General features: G+C 39.3%; 1 protein-coding gene across 6 annotated transcripts in view; it reads left to right on the forward strand.

Moving 5' to 3' along the window:
- Positions 1-20,491, forward strand: part of BEGAIN (brain enriched guanylate kinase associated) — a 160,908-nt gene that overhangs the window by 72,453 nt on the left and 67,964 nt on the right. For 3 of the 6 annotated variants that reach the window (XM_086749609.1, XM_086749608.1, XM_086749606.1), the window contains exon 3: positions 12,870-12,959. The exons of the other annotated variants lie outside the window; for them this stretch is intronic. In XM_086749609.1, the coding sequence (XP_086605735.1) occupies positions 12,870-12,959 (90 nt within the window). The remainder of the gene's footprint in view (positions 1-12,869; positions 12,960-20,491) is intronic. 6 annotated transcript variants of the gene reach the window in all.

The raw sequence follows: 20,491 nt of genomic DNA on the forward strand, positions 1-20,491 counted from the left end.
ACTGTTCTGAATTAACTATCTGATAATCAAGGACCTGCTTGTACAGCTGAGCTACCTTAAACATGGCCATAGGGTCATTCAACTTACTTAATGCTTCTTTCTCCCACAAAGACTTCCTCTAACATTCCCTTGCAGACTATAATGTTACTAAGTAGTCACCAGCTTCTGCAAATACCACTTAGGTCATCATCAACTGATTAGGGAGGGGGAGGGCTGCTTACCTGCTAATCAAGCGCTGCCCATGCTCTGTCGTTTTCCTTAGCTGAGTTGTGGTTTACTTTTTTCTCAGGCATGATGCTTTCCCCAGTTCAGAAGTCAAGCAAAGTCTTTTACCTAGGGACGAGCCTTTGATCTACCCTGGTTTAACCTGATAACTTCTACACTTGTAGGAGCCAAGAGGCTGCAGCTCTGGTCTGGAACTGGCAGGGGCCTGGAGCTGATATTTTGCAAAGAGACAAAACCCATTACTTAGCTACTAAGCAGTAGCACATTCCTGGCAAAGGAAATACCTTTTAGGAGGGGTTACGGGAAAGTCAGAGGATCCAGAATTACATGAGAGAGAAGGGACTACAGTCTGGTATTAACAGGCTCACTTGACCTCTGCATCTCTAAAATACTTGGTTATATAGGCCACGTGATACTCTTGCACAAGTAGGAACCAGATTTCCACACGTATTGTCCCCTCTATCATACTGGAAATTCTGCCTCCCTTGTTTCCTGTACACGTTGTACATGTTTTTGTTTTGTTTGAGGGGATCAGCTACAATATCAGACCTTCTGGTGTCCACGTATGTACCATAACAAGTTAACACTGTTAGAAACCTCAGGCTCCATTAGTGATCAGTTGCTTTTGGCAGCCAAACCCAAAGGAATGTATTAAAATTTTTATTATTTGCACACCCTATTTAGCATAAGCGTACTGCACCTAAAGTCACACATGCTTGCTCTTCTGGTATCTGAGCCAAATCATATTCTGGGCACAAAATAGAGGCACTGCATTGCTTCAAGAAGAGATCCCTGGGTCCAGAGGAGACTTTCAAACCACAGGAATAAGGAGTCCTGAGTCCTTAAACAGCTAAAGAAAGAGATACTATATAATCAAGGAAACAAAAACTACAGAAAACATTTTTCTTTCTCTCTTCTTGCTGACTTCATGACTTTGTGTTCCTGGTTATCCAGTGCCAGGTTTCAATGGAAGGCATGCAATCTGTGCTGATAGCCACCTAGCAAGGGCATATCCTGAGAAAAGAATAAAAACAGGACTGAGGTATCTCACAGAATCATAGAATCGCAGAGTAGCTTGGGTTGGAAGGGACCTTTAAAGGTCATCTAGTCCAACCCCCGTGCAAGGAGCAGGAACATCTCCGACCAGATCAGGTTGCCCAAAGCCTCGTCCAACTTGGCCTTGAAAAATTTAAAACAATTGAAACAAATGGAAGCAAACTGAAAACAAATCAGTGTTCCCTGCTCAAATAATGAAAAGTGTGTGATATATACCATCATGATGTGGTCCTTAAAAATAGAGATGACGGCTGCTGGGCTCTGTATACTGCCCGTCCCTACATGTTAGGTGAATTTGAAGCATTGTGAGTCAATCAAGCTCCTCCATGGACCTGTATCTCTTGCCCTGCAGAAGAATCACAACAGTGCTGGGAAGCCCAGCCACTTGGCTACGGGCAGCTCAATGTCTGTCCAACCTCCCAGGGCACTCCAGAACCTCAAATGTAGGTGTCTGTGAGACTGATAAGAGAGAATAACCTTTCCATTTTCATATCTTGAAAGCAGAATCCACATTTCACAGCCTGTCTCACCTTTAATCCTCAATGTTCTCCCTTTGAGAGGTGTATTCTGTGTCACTGAATCCTCACCATTCTACATTCTGCATTTATATCTCTCTAGTTTTAAAAGTATACATTAGTTTGCTGTTATCATAGACACTGTCTATACTGAATAAAGCAGTCTCGTGCCTGTGACTCACTGATGTACATCTGGATGAAGACTGAGTCTGTTTTCTGCAACACAGACAGTTTTGGCAAAAGAAAATATGAAGAAGCACATGACAGGAGTTAGATGAGCAGTAATAAGACTCACCTGAACATATACATTTTTAAATTGCTAAATGAGACCTATTCCACAACAGCTAATATTTTTTTAAAGGAGATAATTCGTTCCATTCATAATAGATTTAATTGTGCTCTGATTGCTCACACCTGGCAATTTTGTTTTGCAGCACTTTTTTTTTTTCCCCAAAGCACTTTCAAAGCATGGAATGGGCCTTACGCCAGGTATAGTATATGGTTCAAGCCCTGAAATAAATGGAATGAGATTTGCAGAGCCAGCTATAGACACAGACAAAGTATGCAGTTGCCTGCTTTACATCTGCCAGAGACCTGCCACTGCTACTGCCAAGGGAAAGGATGCTGTGCGCAAGCTAAAAACTCTTCCTCGCCCCTCTTGCAGAAGCAGCAGTCACGGCCTCTTGCTCCAGCACAAGCAGGAGCACCATGCCTGCTTCTTCATCCCTTAGGGTGGTGAAATTCTGCATTGTCTTTACCTCTGAGCCTGTTTTGGTTCCTGCATTGTTCTGGATTCAATCTTTTTTTTTCAATTTGTCCTGTTTAAAATGGTATTCAAGATAATTAAATAATTCCCAAATCTTCACATTAACTAATCTGAAATTTAATCCCAAATATATCTGATGGTATTGGGATGTTTTTAATACGTCTCAAGGACTTCCATTCCTCATATATTTTTCTTTCTAGCCTTTTTCTTGATTTTTCAAAAGACTCGCCATTCAAGTGTCCCCATCAGAATGTTCCTCTCATTTTCTTTTTACTATATCACTTGAAGTTGCATCCTGAGATAAGGATTCATTATATTGCATGTAGTTCTCCCAAAATCCTAAGCGATTTCTCCTCCCTCACTGAAGTCATACTTTAAATGAATGAGAAGGGAAAAGAGCGGGAGAGCAAGCTGAGTGACAGAGAAGTTAACTGATTCTCTCAACATGGAGAGCCATATAGTTTATTTGACATACCCAAGAGTCTGGTGTATCAGTGCCTAGCATAAATAAATGTCTTCAAAATTAATGTAGTATACCCTAAGACAACAGAAAATCTTTCCTTTTTAATGAAAGACACATAAAACTAGAAAGAATCAATTCCAAATAGTCCCACAGAGCACAAGATGGACTGAGAGAACCCGTATGGGTATACAAGGGATAAACTCCATGCCAACCAGCCCAGGCAATTCCACTGAATTATTTCATCAGAGGTACAGTCAGTGATGAAGAACTTCTTCACTAAGAGTGGAATTTAGCAAAAATAATCTAAATCTATAGTGACAGGCAGGAGAGGAGGACTCAACTGGGTATCTGAGCAGACAGAAAAACAATTTCTGAATTGAAATCTAGTCTTTCTTTTTTTAATTAGTTCCTTCTTCTAACCTACCCAACTATAACACGAAAATAGCTCAGATTATACTCTAGGGCAGTTGTTTACATGCATATTTAGCAATTCTCCAGTGAGCAGATTTCTGAAGCAGATCACTCAGTGCTTAATTTTCTCAGCAAAAAGAATGTGAAAATCTATCCAGAGAGAAAGCACCCATTCTCTTCAGGGGTAGAATATAAGGGTTATATAGAGAAACCAGAAGGAAAATCTGAAGAGATGTAAAATACTCATGATTTCTATTGATTTTAAGCTGCCTGGAAGCACCTCCTGGGAATGTTTCTCTAGATATTATCTCTGTAACCATAGTATTCTCAGTTGAAAATACAACTGCTCTGTTGCAGTGCATTTGTATTGTGAACAAGTTAAAGTGTTGGACTGATAAATGGATTACTAGCAGAGATCAAATGACAAATTCATTAGTTGCATCAGTTTCTGAAAGGTAGGACTCTTGACACTGGCTTTCTCCATGGGATTTCTTCCATTTCTGACTCCTGTCATTGGCAGAACTGCAGAACTGAGATGGTACCGGTTCTGTTCTCCCATAAATGCCCGTTTACTTGAATGTCACGGAACACTGGAGGGAGGAAGATTTGCAAGGGCTAGGATCTATTGTTAGAATAAATCTATTGACAATAGCCTTTTTGTGAAAAAGCGGTTTAGGAAAAAAAAGACATGGACATTTTTTGGAACAGTTGTCTGCGGTTATAGGGAACCACATACTCCATCTTCTAAGTGGTTTTCCATCTGCTGCTGTTATTGGAAGGCTGTTCCAGAATAATTTTGTTCCATCATTAGAAATCTTCTCATTTCCAGAAGAAAATGTAATCATTATTAGTTCTGTTCACTTGTTCTTAAGCCAATGTTTTTCTTCAGATGAAATATTTTCCCCCCTCCCTGTTATATTTAAAATGCCAGCCACATCTCCACTCAATTTTTCTTTTATTGGACTGATCTAGACTAGCTTTGCTCTTGAGTTTATCTTCTTTCGAAGATGCCTCTTAAGTGTCAGAAGAAGCCTTTTCTGTGCATTTCTTTGAGATTGAATCCCTCTCTTGAAAGTGGGTGACCAGGATTCTAAACAGAGTTCCCAGAGAGACATCACTGCCCTTTCCTCAGCATTGCAGCCCTTCCCTCACACGACAGTTTACTGGAGGTGCTTAGAAAACAGATCTTTAGCATATGTATTCAGTGAGTAAATGAAAGTTATTGAGCTATCAGATAAAATTAGGATATCTGTTTGGGGTGAAACTAATATATTTCAGTCTTAAATATTAGCTTTATTCTACTTACTATGTAAAACAAGTGCCATTTTAAAAGGGATGTCCTGTAATTACTAGTTCTTTCAGACTCTCTGGCGGCAGTGGGCTTGGGTTGCTGGAACTGTGCAAGCACAGACCAATCTTTGCACAAAAGAGTTGCTATTCTCAGTAAAGTTAATCCTACTCTATATTCAGTATGCTTTTATTCACACATTCACTTGCCTACTTAAAAACATCATACCAGATTTTGGAAAAGGTATGAAATATAAATACAAGCACAGCTGATGTCTGCAGTAAATACATCCATATATTTAGAAAAGTCCTCTTACAAAGACCATTCCTAGATGACAAAATGAGTCAGTGATTATCCAAAGCTCCCAAAGTTAAAGGCTCCAAGCAAGAGTGTGGAAAAATGAGAAAAAGGGAGAACTACACTGGCAATAAAGGACTTAGAAGGTAGCTTTTAATGTATTACTAATTTAAACAGCTGATATCTTAAACATCTATAGTCCTTACTTCCACATTCGGAAGCCAAAACATCTTTCCAAATTTGCCTCATTAAGAGTGATAAAAATTCACTTCTAGACACAGAAGTCTTCTTAGCCAGACACGTACTGCAAGCTACCCCATACCGTTCTCCATGCTGAAACAAAGCCTTTTTAAGTGCACTCAGAGAGGGCAGCTGGAGCTGGGTAAAGATTGCCTGAAGTCAAACCATAAAAAAGGGCGAAAAATAGATCTACTGCTGTGACATTGGAGCAAAGCATTTATGATAGAGAAAAAGTAGGGGGGAAATGATTCACGATGGCCTAATTACATTAGAACCAATGCTTATTCAGCTAGTTGAAGAAAAGGGCCCAAGGGCAATGGAGGGAAGGACAGCCCTTAGGTCAGCCTGATATTTGTTTTCCTGCGTGTGGAAAACTGTTCCTCATGAACTTAGGAATGGAGTTTTGTCATTATACAAAAACTCATCATCAAAATAAATGCCACAGAAAAGCTGTTGGGTATTGTCATTGAGAGCATTGGAAAGCCATTACTAAAACTGAAACTTCATGAAACATATAAAACATATAAGCAAGAATGGTTCCAATGGGAAATGTCTACAGACAACAGGGATATTCTGCCACCTATACAATGTGTTTATGGCTATTGCTTCCCACAGGAAACAACAAAATGCATTTAAGCACTATAGAAACTATCAGCTGTCATTGAATTATATTGCATAGATGATCCACAACCCTGAAAAGCATGACTGTTTGTATTCTATAGCCATAGTTTATAAGCTGCAAGACAGTAAAGCTAGCTCATGCTTTTCATAATATGCAGATGATCAGCTTCCCAAGTAAGAGACCAAAATGAAATATTATTAACAATTTATGATTATTTCCATGCACATACTGAATGACTCCCATCATATTTTTCTGTAGTTGCAGGAGTGTTTCTGCACTTGTTTCTCTTCCTCTGAACCTAATCGTCAGTAAAATTGTACTTAGCCAGCTGTTAAATTTCACATCAGTTTCATGCGTTTAAAGACTGACAAAATACGAAGTCATACGGCCACAATAAAATGCCACAGTGATGCCAAGAGAACTGATAGCCAAGCTTACAAAGCTTCACACAGTCTTGGATTTTGTTTTAATACCTAACTAGATTTCAGCCAATGGTGGCTATTCATATGCAAACTAGAATACCCAGTTAATGCACTAAAGTTAGCAAAAGTTTGGAAAAATGTGGTCTGTTTCCACAGGTTTTTTTGAGAGCTTAAACCAGTTGTTAATTATTAGAAATTTATGTAAAACTGATTAGCTCTTGTCATCTCCTGTGCCATTTTTCACAGTGGGTATGGTGTCTTAGCATTTTGAGAACAGAAAGTTCATTAATACATTTAGTCATAAATCCTTACATTTTGTTGATAGACCTGTATTAAACAAACTGCCTTGTGTCTGAATGAAACAGAATTTGTGTTTTGGCTACACAAGCATTTGAAAGCATCAACAAACAAAATCAAACATTGCAAGTAGCTCCAATCCTACCACAACTGCTCTGTCAACATGCCTAATACAGTGATAATTATTCATTCATGTATTTAGAGTCTGAGCATGGAAGTTCAACTCTAAGGGCTTTATATACTATTTACCACATACATTTTCTAAAAATAGTCGATTTGAAGTATGTACATACACATACATGTGTGTGTGCATATACATAGACATTTACTCCACAAAAGGCTGCCCACATGTTTTGATAAATATAGATAAATAGCTAGGTAAGGCAGATATGACAACCCAGTAGCATTACTAATTCATGAGGTCACCCAAAATTTTCCACTGATGGATTGCTTAATACTTTGCAAAATTTTAACTATATCAATTGGAATGTTGCATGCTGTATTTTTATGTTAAAACACCTTAGACATTTCTGAAAATATAACAAAGGAAAAAAATGTGGGTTAATTCATAGCAAAAAAAAAGATAACCAATGATTTTTTTCATTAAGAAGCCCTCAACTTGCCTGCTTTGGAGCTGGGACATGAAATACTCCAAGGAGCCTTCCACAGTGTCAAGAATTTGTGCTATAACATTTTTATATTCATTCAAAGTTGCACACTTCAAAAGCATCTTAAAAAAAAAAAGATCATAACTGTTTAACAAAGACATACTAGTTTGGAAATGAAATCTCACACAGGTTGAATCTCAGTTAAGTATTCTTGATCTCAGAGTTTCAAGACTGAACAAGACTTCCTACCTAACTCCTCCTGGCAGATGAAGCTTGCTGTAGTGTCTAGCTTCCCAAGAAGGAACATGGAAGTGGTCTTTCACCTTCAGCATTGCAGCAGCTGATGCACCAACAGGAGCCAGTGGCCATACCAGAAACATTAGATGGAATTTCACAAATGAACAAACCCAGGGATTAAAAGAAGCCATGGCAGGAGCTTGTTAGAAGAGTGAGGCAAAAAAAATAAGAAAGGGGATGAGGAAAAAGGGTGGATTTTTGTGCCTGGTCAGAAAGATACTGAGAGGTGCCCAAGCCAGCAGGCCTTTTGCCAGTGAAACATTCTCTCCTAAAATGTGTTAAACTGAGCTGGCAGAGCATCATCTCTCTATTCCTATACTGTCAGAAAATGGGTATTAATTTAACTTATAACAAGGGTCCTCATCTTCCTCATTTTTCTGCTCAATGCACATTCCCAGTCTCCTTATATTCCCAGGTACTCTGTTAGCATCTGTGTCCGCACTGTGGGACTACTGGTCCAGTTCCTGCAGATTAGCCCAACTAGGGGGATGCACGGTTCCATAGGATCCTGTTTTTCAATTAGGGAATTATATTTAAAATATTCATTAAAAGATATTGTTGCAGTCCCTGCAGTAGTTTTACATTATTTAATGCTGTGGTCATAGATAGTTCTGGGTAACTGCAGGAACAGAACTGCCACCGCCTCACAGAAAATGGATAGTTTGCCGCTTTTATTAGCTCCAGCCTTTGCTCCATGGAGATGACAGCCAGTTACCTACATTGGCATGACTGGTAGGAAAGTAGGTAGCAAGCGCAGCTGACAGAATCTTGCAAGTCTGTGATGCTAAATCCGCATCACTGCCACGTGCCTCTTCAGTGAGGATGGGATGTGGAGGTAGAGTCGTGACAGTATGTTCCAAGGTGTCCCTGCGGTTCTTCCAGCTTGCTCTGTCAATGTTTCATCTGGGGTTATTAGTGTTTATAAAAGCATGCCCTTAAAATAGCTGCATGGTGTTAATAGAAGCAAAAATAGCTGTTCTTATGCTTAACTTCTTCATACTGGGGTAAAATAGGGCTAAATTGGGCAAGTACAGAAATCATAATAGCACAACCCAGTTTAAGGGTGACTTTGAAATCCCTTTCAGCTCTTAAAGAGCACTGAGTTTAAGCTAAAATCAGACTGGGACACATTCTTTCCTGCTCTACAGAAAATCCTTCTCCCTTTAACGGGTGCAAGATTTGGGTTGGCTTTTGCTTAGAAACTGCTAAAATCTATTTACTAAGTCCTCCACTCACAACTCAAGCAACCATGAAATTCTGCAACTTCTGAAAAGCACATTATTTCAGGAAAATCATTAAAGATTTGCATTGGCATTAGCAAAATAACCACACGTATCCTACTGTGGTGGATTGACTCCGGCTGGATGCCAGGTGACCACCAAAGCCACTCTATCACTCCCCCAACTCAGCTGTACAGGGGAGAGAAAATAGAATGCAAGGCTCGTGGGCTGAGAAAAGGACAGAGAGAGATCACTCACCAATTACTGTCATGGGCAAAACAGACTTGACTTGGGGAAATTAGCTTAATTTATTAGCAATCAAATCAGAGTAGGATAATAAATAAAACCAAACCTTAAAACACTTTCCCCCCCACCCCTCCTAGGCTCAATTTCACTCCTGCTTTTCTCTACCTCCTCCCCCACAGTGGTGTAGGGGTGTGGGGAATGGGGGTTGCAGTCAGTTCATCACATGCTTTCTCTGCCACTTCCTCCTGCTGAGGGGGAGGACTCCTCACACTCTTCCTCTGCTCCAGCATGGGGTCCGTCCCACAGGAGACAGTTCTACACAAACTTCTCCAGCGTGAGTCCTTCCAACGTGAGGCATCTGCCTGCCCTTGCGTGGGGTCCTCCACGGGCTGCAGGTGGATCTCTGCTCCTTCGTGGACCTCCATGGGCTGCAGGGGGACAGCCTGCCTCACCATGGGCTGCACCACGGGTTGCAGGGGAGTCTCCCCTACTTTTTCATTGACGTTGGTGTCTGCAGAGTTGTTGCTCTCATATATCCTCACTTGTCTCTTTGGTTGCATTTGCTGTTGTGCAGTTTTTATTCCCCTTCTTAACCATGTTATCCCAGAGGCACTACCACCATTGCTGATGGGCTCGGGCTTGGCCAGCGGCGGGTCCCTGCTGGAGCCGGCTGGCATTGGCTGTGTCGGACACGGGAAGCTTCTAGCAGCTTCTCACAGAAGCCACACCTGTAGTCCCCTCGCTACCAAAACCTTGCCCTGCAAACTCAATACACTTCCATAAAAAGCAGTGTTTTTGAGGAGGAGTAGGCAAACCAGAGGTCTTTATGCGGATCAGATTGCACAAATTTTACTCACTTAAGAAATATGGAGAGGGGCGCATAAAGGGCACTGTGTTTCCTTTTCTGATAACGGCGTTTCTTAAATAAACAAAGCAGTCTGTGTGAGTCTACTCCGGGCACAGTGGATCAATCACCCTCTACCACCAAAACTGATGAATTGTCGGTTGTTCTTCTTTAGATAGTGAAATAAAGTGTTGAGCATGTTTCACTGAGAAATCCACCTGTTGGGTTTTTTTTTTTAAATTGGCTGTAGGTCTGTAAGCATCCTCTGTGATTATCGTCAGATGAGCCACAGAAGGTATTTGAAGTAACATACTGCATGTTCTAGGACAAGACAAGGAAACAGGGACTATTACAACAGTATGCCCAGAGTCGAACCTCACTTGACACTGGAGTCGGCCTCAATCAAATCAGTGAGGGACAAGGGAAGCTCTGTAGAAAGAGGAAAATGAGTTACTTTATCATGCTACAGCATAATAAAAGGTCATTTTAAAATCTGATAATCTGAAATACTTTATCATCAGGTTTAGGGGACTGATATTTTTTCCTGCAGTGTATAATGTGACTATACAATATTCTTTTTAAATAGATTTGTTTACTATTTTCAATACTTACAAGTTTCTTACAACTGTTTTTTTCAAAAAGGAAACAATACAGTAACAGAACTGGGAGCCTTTTCCATTTTGTTTCCTTTAAGATTTATGGTTGCTTTAGTAAAAATGTGTGTATATTTTGCTGATTTCTGATTTGCCAATGACAAAACAATATCCCATGCAAACTGCAGAAGCTGACAAATTAATTTTTGTGTTTGTATATTAGGCACATAAATCTTACAGTTATTAATTATTTTTCAACCTTGCACTGAGCAAACAGCTAAAGTGGGATTCACACCCCTCCCCTCTCTGTCAAAACATCTCAGAGCCTCATAGCCTTAAAACATTTTATCAATATTATCTTACAGCAAAGCTGTTTGCTATACATCAGTAAAAGATATGAGATAGGTCAGATTAAGACTACATAGAAGAGAGCTGGTAGTAGACCTGAAGACAGCAGAGATTTCTCCCTGCTAAAATGGCTTATTTGCTCCAAAAGCCCCAGTTTAATTAGCTTTGTGGGCTTTAAGAGCCAGGCAATGATTTCATTTCATCAGTCTCAGAATGTGCAAGTTTTGTTATTTCATTAGAAAATTACTGTGGAGGATTTCTCAGTGAAGTGCAGAGAAATATGCAAAAAGCACTGGTTTGAAAAATCTCCACTAGTTCTGGAAAAACCTGTGGCTGAATGTACTGAGTTTTTTTCAAAGACCAGATTTTTAGGAGCAGTTTCCAATTTTGTACCAAAAAATGTGCAGATATAAAATGGAGAGCCAGGTAGAGACCATTTTCAAATCTGTATTCCTACAATGGACTGTTTTTGTGACACCAATAGTTGAGAATGAAAATACATAGTGAAGCACCGCAGAACTGGTATGTATTAAATAAGTACACACCTATTGATTGTGAGATTCGCAGTTTAAGAACATCAGAAAAGCTGTCAGAGATACATAATCCAAAGTAATACAGACAGTTCACTGAAGAAATGACAATACTAAAGTATTACAGATTGCAGAGATTTATTCTCACCTCCACTTCAATTTTAAAGCTAATATTGCTGTAAATTCCTGTGACAACACCTAAACCTCGGGCCATCTCATTTTTTTCTTTCATCCCTGGTTGTCTTCGCATAGTTAATCCATAGTTCAGCATAGAAGTAGTTAAAAGATACTTAAATGTTCTTTCTTTATTCAAGAATAACTTAGTGGTACAACTAAAGTAACGTGCTGGAATTTACTTAATGCCTTTCCTCAGAGTGCCTTCAAAAGCATGATATTGCTGCCAGTAGTTCTTGACAAGAAGCCGATCCCAAGGTGGACTTACAGCAGTGGCAAGACACTCAGCAGAGTTTTCCTTTCCCATAAACTCTGAGATTTTCTGCTGCTGTCTGTAGCACAGTTATTGCTCCTGAAATGTATTCTGTATGTAAAGATGTGTTCACAGTCCAGAAGGTCCCTACTTTACAGTACTGGCTGGTAACTGATGGTGAATACTGGAAGGTAGGATTTTCTGCACGTATAGTGATCACTGACTACAGGGAAAGCTTATGCAAAAGTTCTGGTTCATAAATATGGATGTGCTTGAGTGAGGAAAAACTGATCTTTTATTTAGTTTATCCTTCAAGGCATGTTATGTTGCATTTCTGAAATTGCAAAGGAACACAGCAATACTGTATGAGGTATTCCGCATGGCCAAATACTGTAGTCCTTACTCAGATTTTACTCAGGAAAAACCACATTTGACTCAAATGAGAACCTGCTTGACTGAGGATTGAACAGAGTGTTTTGAATCTTACCAGCATTGCTTGATGCTAATGTTGGGCAACAGTTCTCATTGCTAATATGCCTGCCCCGTTGGCCTTCTCCTGGGCTCTGGATCTGCTTTTGCTGTGTGTTATTCATAGCTTATATTGCTAGTTCAGTTTGCGTCCCTTTGTGCTTTTCGTTTCCAACAAACATTTTGCAGATATTGTTCTGCTGCTGGTAGATGTGCATGGAACCTGGTATGTGGAACTTGAACCTCAGCCCAGATTTAATTAAAACTATTAAACATGTTCATAACTATGGTGCTCAGAAGGAATTTTGCTGACCCTCTTTCAGCGAAGCATAAATTTGTTTAATCTGTTGTTTTTACAATGCAAAAATATAAGGGCTTGATTCACAAATCTTGAGAGCAAATACTTCTCCAGTAAAATAGATTGAATAGCACCCATTTACAGCCATCATAAGGTCAATTTTAAATGCTTATTCTGACCTACAATAGTCATACAAGAAAATCACTAAATGTGTGTGCTGTAACACATCATCTTGTTTGGTAGTTTTAATACTGCTTTAAAGTAAGATATCCTAATTAGTACCAAATTATGCCTTAGACTACTAATACGCAGCAAATCTAGCTAGGTTATCACTCGTATGTCTTATGAGCCATACCTAGCCATGGTTTATCCTCTATTCATGCTGCAGGGTGCGAAATTCCTGGGTGCCAACCTGCCTATGGCAACCTAGAATTCTCCAGGGCAGGCTCGCAAAATCTTCACCTACTCTCTGGGACAGGTAACTAATAAATGATGTTTTGTGAAATTATGCTTTCTTTCTAACTTTCTGATGTCCGTAAAAATGTTTCATTTCTTCACGTCAGTCTGTAGTCTCTCATCATTCAGTTGTGCTATGTTTTCTGAACTAGGGGAATAACAGCAGGTCTGTTTATTATAGTACTCTAGATGCTCGCCTCAGCCAAGCCTGTAATAATTGCTATTAACGTGTATAAAAACTGAAAGTCTTTTGAGAAGCTACAAAATCCACAGCTGCCTAATATCACTTAGTATTTTTTTTTCCAATGGAGTAGTTCTTATAATACAGACGCATTGTATTGCGTTGCATTTCATTGTTGATACCACAGTTATCAGGGCAGTTCACCCACTCTTACTTGCTGGTATGTGTATATTTTCTCTCCTTTACCAGGTTTACATTAATCTTTGGTCTCCTGAAGTAAGGATTTTTTCAATGCTATAGACACAGAGATAGTGAAAGGATAGAGGAGTTGTGACTGATTCTACTTTACATTCCTATGCAGCACATAGTATAAGTTTAAGTAATGACTCATTTTTTCCATATTTTGCTTAGATTCTCTTCTACTTTTGTCCTGAATTTACTCTTTGTTCTTTGTTGCTTAATTTTATTTCAAGTGACAGGTATGTAGAAGAAACGTCATTCACTGATCCTATAGTTTTCACTGACATAGGAAATACTGAAATATATTTCAAAGTAAGAAAGTAATTAGATAAAAAACTAAAGGCAGGCTAAGCTTTAGATTGCCTTCTTGGAGTCTATTGATTTTCTTTGAATAATGTGTGTGAATTTTCTCTTTAAGAGTGCTGCTAGTATAGGAAAGATATAAGTGAGATTCTTTTGGTATTTTTTGGCATGGTCTACACTCTATGGAGTGAAAAAACCAACAGTCTTGGAAAAGTGATTTGAATTCCTGTTTTCCAGTTCCCTGGGGCTCTGCACAGGTGTTCTACTCTTACCTGGGTTTAGATGAGCTTGATGCAAAAATAGCTTTGTTCTGCTGCTTGTCCATGTTAAAACCAGATGACGACCAGCAAAGTGAAATATAATCAGGGCATGTCAAACTATTTTTCAAAATGTTTGACCATTATTCCAATTCAATTGACTATTTGGAAGTTTTTTAAAATTGGAGCAAATTCACACAGCCACAGTGTAATCACTGAGTTTGATCTTATGTGGTGTTTTTAAATGGGTGTCCATGTGAAGTTCAGAGTCTTGGGGTGGTATTTAGTAGCCTTTCTGTAGGGCTCTCTTATAAAAAAAAAAATCTCTTTTACTGTCATCACTGTCCACTTGTAGTTCTTACTTTCAAAAGAAAATAAGCTTATTCTTATGGAGAGTTTATCTCCAAGTATGCCAAAGCTTAAAATGAACAAATCCAGGATTTTAGCTCAGCCTATTTAGCCATTTTGTAAAAAAAAAAAAAAAAAAAAAAGACATTGAAAGATAATTTTCATATCCCCTCCTTGCTTTTTAAAAAGCTCACAAGGATCTAAACTTTTAGAAAGAATTTAATATTTCCTGAAAGCTTCCTTGTTTCTTTCCTGTTAATTAACTCAAATCTTAATCACACTGTTTCAACATATCTAGACTTTAAAAATTTACCTGGAAACTTGCTTTCCAATTATATTGAAAAACACCAGTTTGCTAAAGGAACTAAAAAAAATTTTAGAAAAAAACCTTATATTTGGGAAAATGAAAGATAGTGACTATGACAACTGTCAGCACTTACAAAATGACAATAGATTCTATTTTACCAAGCCTGGTGCACCTTAACCTTTAAAAAACTAATGAGAAATCAATAAAAATTTCTGCAAGAGAGTTAAAAAAAAACAAACCTCCATTCACCCAGAATGCTAACGTAGTTCAATTACAAGGCAAAAAAAATGTGTTCTGTAGTTAGGTGATCCACATCTCAGGGCACAAGAGGAATTTTTGGGAAAGTCTGCAGAAAACAAAGCTGCTTCCTCACTGTGTGGCTCTTTGGGGTGCTATGACACAGGGCAGGTGGAAGAAGAGGGCTCCTGGGTCCCCTCTGAAGAAGCACGCTCCTATTGTTTTTCACATAAATACTGCAAGCATCTTTTCAGATGAATGCCTGCTGCATGATTTGGTCCCTCCACACTTGCAGAGACCTTCTTCATTTACTGGCTCACTCCAAAAACTACAGAAGAGCTAATGCCAAGGTGCTGGACTGCTAACAGGAGTCTGGAGGAATGAAGTCCTGTTCCCTCTCCTTCTCAGTATACTCAAAAAAAAAAAGGCAACAAGACAGTCTTACACTCAAAAGTCAGTTCAGCTGAGGGAGCAAGATAAAATAGACTTGACTGAACTAATAAATCATGACATTACGTTGGGAGGAAGGTTGTATGAAATGACGGCACAACATCCTGAGCGGTGGGGAACTTGCTAGAGGTGAACTCATTTATACTCTTGCAGAGTAGAAGACTTCTCAGTTAACAAGTCCTAAAAAAGTGTGCTGCAGCATAAAGAACAAGGTAGGGCTCAAAATAATTAGCCAAAGATGACAGATGGCAATTCCTTTCTCTTTTTTTCCTTCTTTCTTTTGCTGTAATATCAAGTTGATCAAAGAGCTGAGGATCATTTGTTGTTGCAGGAAAACTAAAAATATCTTGAAATATTCAGGCAAAATAACTTCATTCAGATAACACCTGGTAGCTCCCATTGTTCCTGTTAAACACCTTATACATGAATCTATGTGTAGTAATAGTTTCCCTTGGAATCTGAATTACATGTATACAGCTGAGAATTTGGATATGTCCAAAGGTGTATTATTTAATTTATGCATTAAATCAATTTATTCATTCATTTTATTTTACTGTTTGCTTGTGTTACCAAATCAATGATTTATTCTACTGTCAGAAAACCTTCCAAAAAGTCCCCGGAGCTCACCTCTGTGCCGTGTCACTTTAGTAATGCCATACAGCTGTGTGCGAGGGAGGAACTAAGTGATGAAGAACAGACTGCGGTGGAACTGCACTGATGGCTACTGAGAGTGTCTGAGGGTTCAGTGCTGTGCCTCACTCTGAGCAATAGCAGCATTATCTCCTATATTCTTTAGTAATAATATCTGGCAAGAAACGACATTTTTTTAAAGGCAAGCATCTATGGTTTCAAGTTAGAGATACAACACGAGTTTCTGTCATGTTTGACTTCTGTCACAAGACCAGGCATAATTGGAAAGACAATTCAGTCATTTACTCAAAGGAGGTAATATTCACTTCTTACAAAGGAAAAAAGCAGTGGCATCTGTGGGTCCTCCTCCTCCCAGTCACAGTAGTAATTCTGTCTGACTGGTCCTGGAGCCAAAAGAGTGTATTTAGTTTTTTTCAACTGCTTAGCATAACCTTTCTGATAGCGCTAAGAAGTGCTAAGACAGCCCACCAAAATGAGTCCCTTGAGCCAGACAAAGATGAATTTCAAATGAAAGGAAAGAGAAGAGGATTGGGAAAGGAAGGAAATAGCTGAAGTGAGAACAGAAATTATAACCTCTGTCCATGAACCTCTGTCTGGGTGCTTTATACTGAATGAAGCAGGAATAAAATTCTTTCCCTACTACTAAAGCACATTTCTATAGTACTCCCCTACCCCACCTCCAATCTCAGTTATTTAATAGAAAGAGTAAGATAAATTTCAGTTTACCTCTGGGCAATGGGTTTCACCCATTCTCATTACATGTCCCGTTACAAATAAACAGTACAATTCAGGAGGAACCACAATCCTGTTCCAGCACAGCTTGATCCAGATGAATCAGGAAAGTAAACAGACAAAAGCAAAAGTGAGAAAGGTTTAATAACACAATTAAAAAATAACTTTATAAGCTTGTGAACTGATGTGGCAGGCTGCTTTCAGTAATTTCCAGAGGGAGTGCTTATTCGTGACTACAAACCAAAACAATCTAGAAGCTGGCCACTTGAAGCTGTAAGGAGAGCTGCTGCAACCAAAGGCAGCTTGCTCAATCACCTGGAGAGCTCTTTTTGGCTTCCAAATCATAAATTGAAGTCTACCTCTAATTTTGCTACCTCCATTTCTCAATTCCTCTCTCTTGGTTTTTTTTTCTGCTTTCTCATCACTGCTTAGTAGTCTGGATTCCCTAGTGAGCTGCAGTGCAGACTGCTAGGATGCTGCCAGACATTAAAAAAGCAGGCAACGTCTGTTCAACAACTTCAAATCACTTTCTGTGGCAGGCAGCCCCACCAGTAGCCTTTGCTACAGCAAGAAGTATTTATTGCAGTCAGCCCTTTCTCCCGCTTTTCTTATCGTTTCCTACCCTGCAATTCCACATTTTAACTCACCATTCCTTCTAGCTAAATGTTTTATGCAAACATATCAGCCTCTGGAGAGCCAAAAAAAAAATAACAGTACTTACAGAGATGAACCTTCTTCCAGAGTCATGTCAAGAGCAGAGTCTGGGCAGCAAATAATGTGAAGATCCCTTCATCCCTAGGAATGGTTAGGGTCATTATGGCTCTGCTCTCTTGGACAAATGCTGGCTGAAGTTTGCCATATCAGAACTTAACTCCCTTCTCTCCCGGCTTGATCAGCTGACTTATTTCAGATGTGGTCCAGAGCACTAGGTAACATTTGGACAATGCAGACAATTTGGAGTAGGTCATGAACATGAGCAGAGTCCTCCCTTATCATGAGAAAATAAACATATACTTTTCCTACCTCTAGAGAATGAGTCAGAAAACATGTATTCCTCCTTGAATTGCAGGCTTTTTTTTCTTCTCTTGCAACCTTATTTTCCACCTATTCATCCCTTCATTTTCTAGCAACACAGAGAAATGAATTGAACAAAGACAGTCTTTGTTCAGACTTCAGTAGGATCACTTACTGAACCTAATAGTTTGCATTAAACCACTAAGAGTCTACCTGCCAGATCTGAAATAATTTGGTCCCCATAGACTTTAGAGAGAGCCTAAAAGAGGCACTCAGAGGCAGCCTGGAAGAAGGCAGGGATCCTAACAGTTTCTGCTGCTTCCACTGATCATTCTGCTTTAGCACCTTTGAATTTGGGTACTGCTTTTTGGCTGTGCGCTGCACTGATTTCTCACATACAGCCAGCCTGACTACACTCAGGTATTTAACCTCAAAAGTGTCTTGTAAGCAAAAGTGGTCATCTCATTAATAGGAAACAGAAACCTATTTTGAAAAGTCCAGATCCTAATCAAGTTACCAGAAGTATTAAATCAGTCCTCAGAGAGCTGGCTCAGCTCTTCAGCCTCTGTGCAGCCCTGTACCAAGCACGGCACTGGGCGAGATGGATGGTGCACATCCCAGTTTGTAAGTCCATGTTCTTCCCCCTCCATGATGTGCCCTGCACCCTGGATTCCTTAGCGCTCTGCACAATAATGTGCTCCCTAGATGCAGGTCTGGATTCTCACTGTTCATTTTCATTTGCCCTTTGCAGTTTTCAGCACACTAGGAGAATCACAATTGCCTGCTGAAGAAACTTCATTTAAAAAAATCAAAACACTTTTAGTGTCTATTTCTGAAAGCTGTAATTTTATTCATGGTATTTCTATTCAATCCATTCAGTGCCTTAGGTTATGGATAGTACCTTTAAATAAAGGACAATTTGTATGACTTTATTAGGAGCACATTTCAAAAATCTTACCACGTTCCACCGACAATAACGGCATTCACTTAAGACAACTCAGTGCTGACAGCTGGTCCTCTAAGGGGTTTTTGCATGTCAGCATGTAACTGTATTTTCATATCTTAATTGCCTCATATTACAGTTAATATTGAATGCTCTTGTTGGATAGATGTGTCTGTGGGCTTTGGATACTTATTATAGAAGTCATTCATTCTGCAATGCAAGACCGTCAGGTCAATACAACCAAAACATAATTCAGTTTTATTTTTAAGAAAGATCTCTCTCTTTTGCTTCTTACAAATAAGCCTGGCATAGTTTAGACACATTTAGCATATAATAGCTCTTGCCTGGTCTGAATTTCAATTGTGTGAATTATGCAGCAGTCAGGTACTCACACTCTAAGTGAAGAAAAGCTACCTTCCAAAATCCAGCAATACTTCTGTTTTAAGTTAGCTGTATCAGCTCTTTAGGAGCTATAAATAGGCTCCCATGCTAAGGATCTGTCCCATAGCACTTCGGATTTCAATGGCTAAACATCTCTTTTTTTTCCCCACCTCCCTTCCAAATGACTCTCTTTAATGTCTCTGATAAAGCATCCCTCTTCTCTGGTTTAAATTCTGACAGAATGCCTGGAACGTAAAAAAAGGACTCTGTTACTTGTTTTATGTGTCCATCAGTCATCTGGAAACTATCTGAGCTCCAGACAGTGTGATCACCCACACATTTGTTCTGAAACATATGTACAGGCCTTTCCTCTCACAATCCAAGCTTCAGGTTGTTTATTTTGAAAATGAGTAATGGAAAGAAAATTCAAACTGTTTAATACTTGCAAAAAAAAAAAAAAAAATCCACACTAAAAAAAAAACCCTCCAAAAGCTATCTATCTATCTATATATGTGTGTATATTTGTGTATGCATATCTATAGGAAGGAAAATTGCATGCAATTTGAGAGGTACAGTGTTCATACTCCAAAGTTTCAAATATTTAACAAACTTCTTTGCAAGTAATGGAGAAATTTGATGGATGTACTATAGTGAAAAAAAAAACCTGACAGACTCTGGTGAAAATTTGCAAAAAAAAAAAAGGTGAGCTGAACAGAGTGTGCATGAGCCTGAATTTATAGGAAAATGCCTATTGCAGAACATGGATACACACTTGCCGAGGCATTTGTTTGGGTAGAAATGAAGCTGCTGATTAAAGAGCACAAGAGCATTGGGATTTATGGACTGGGCTCTGGGTCTGAGCTGCAGCAATGTAATCTATTTCCCCAGTAAAAATAATTTCAAGTTTGCAGTTGGGTTCTCAGAATCTGAGTCTAGACTTTGCAATTTGATCCCACCCCCTCCTAATCAGATGGAGCAAGCACAAGGTTAGGCAAAAAACTGCAGACAGGGAAGATTGTTTGGCATTACCCTTTTGAAACAGTGACCCTGAGCATGTAACACATAATCAAAATTTGATTAACATAGAAATCCAATTACTGCTTCAGTAAAGATCTTTGATTAATCTCAAAAATGTTTGTAAAATGATTGGACTTCATTTCCCAACAACTGCAAATCTAAAAAACATTATAGGGGAGTCAGATTCAATGACACAACTATCATCTCAAAGCTATTCCTCCTAGGCCAAGGTTTGGATGCTTTTCTTGCAGTATGTCCGCTGTGGGCAGCAGGCAAATCTAGCATGACCCATGCCAGAGCCATGCCCTGTGACCAGCAGCAGAGCTTTGCTGGAAGAAAAGGTCCTGGGCAATCCAGACCACCAGCCATGGATCAGCAGGAGCTGCTGAAGCCAAAATTCCCTGGTAGTCCCAAGATTAAGTTGGCAATGCAGTCCAGCTCCCTTGAATAGCAATGCAGTGACAGTGAGGACCTGTTGGCATCTCTGCTAGCT

This window comes from Chlamydotis macqueenii, chromosome 5 (genome assembly GCF_036417535.1).
Source record: "Chlamydotis macqueenii isolate bChlMac1 chromosome 5, bChlMac1.mat, whole genome shotgun sequence".
In the NCBI taxonomy this organism is placed as follows: Eukaryota; Metazoa; Chordata; class Aves; order Otidiformes; family Otididae; genus Chlamydotis; species Chlamydotis macqueenii.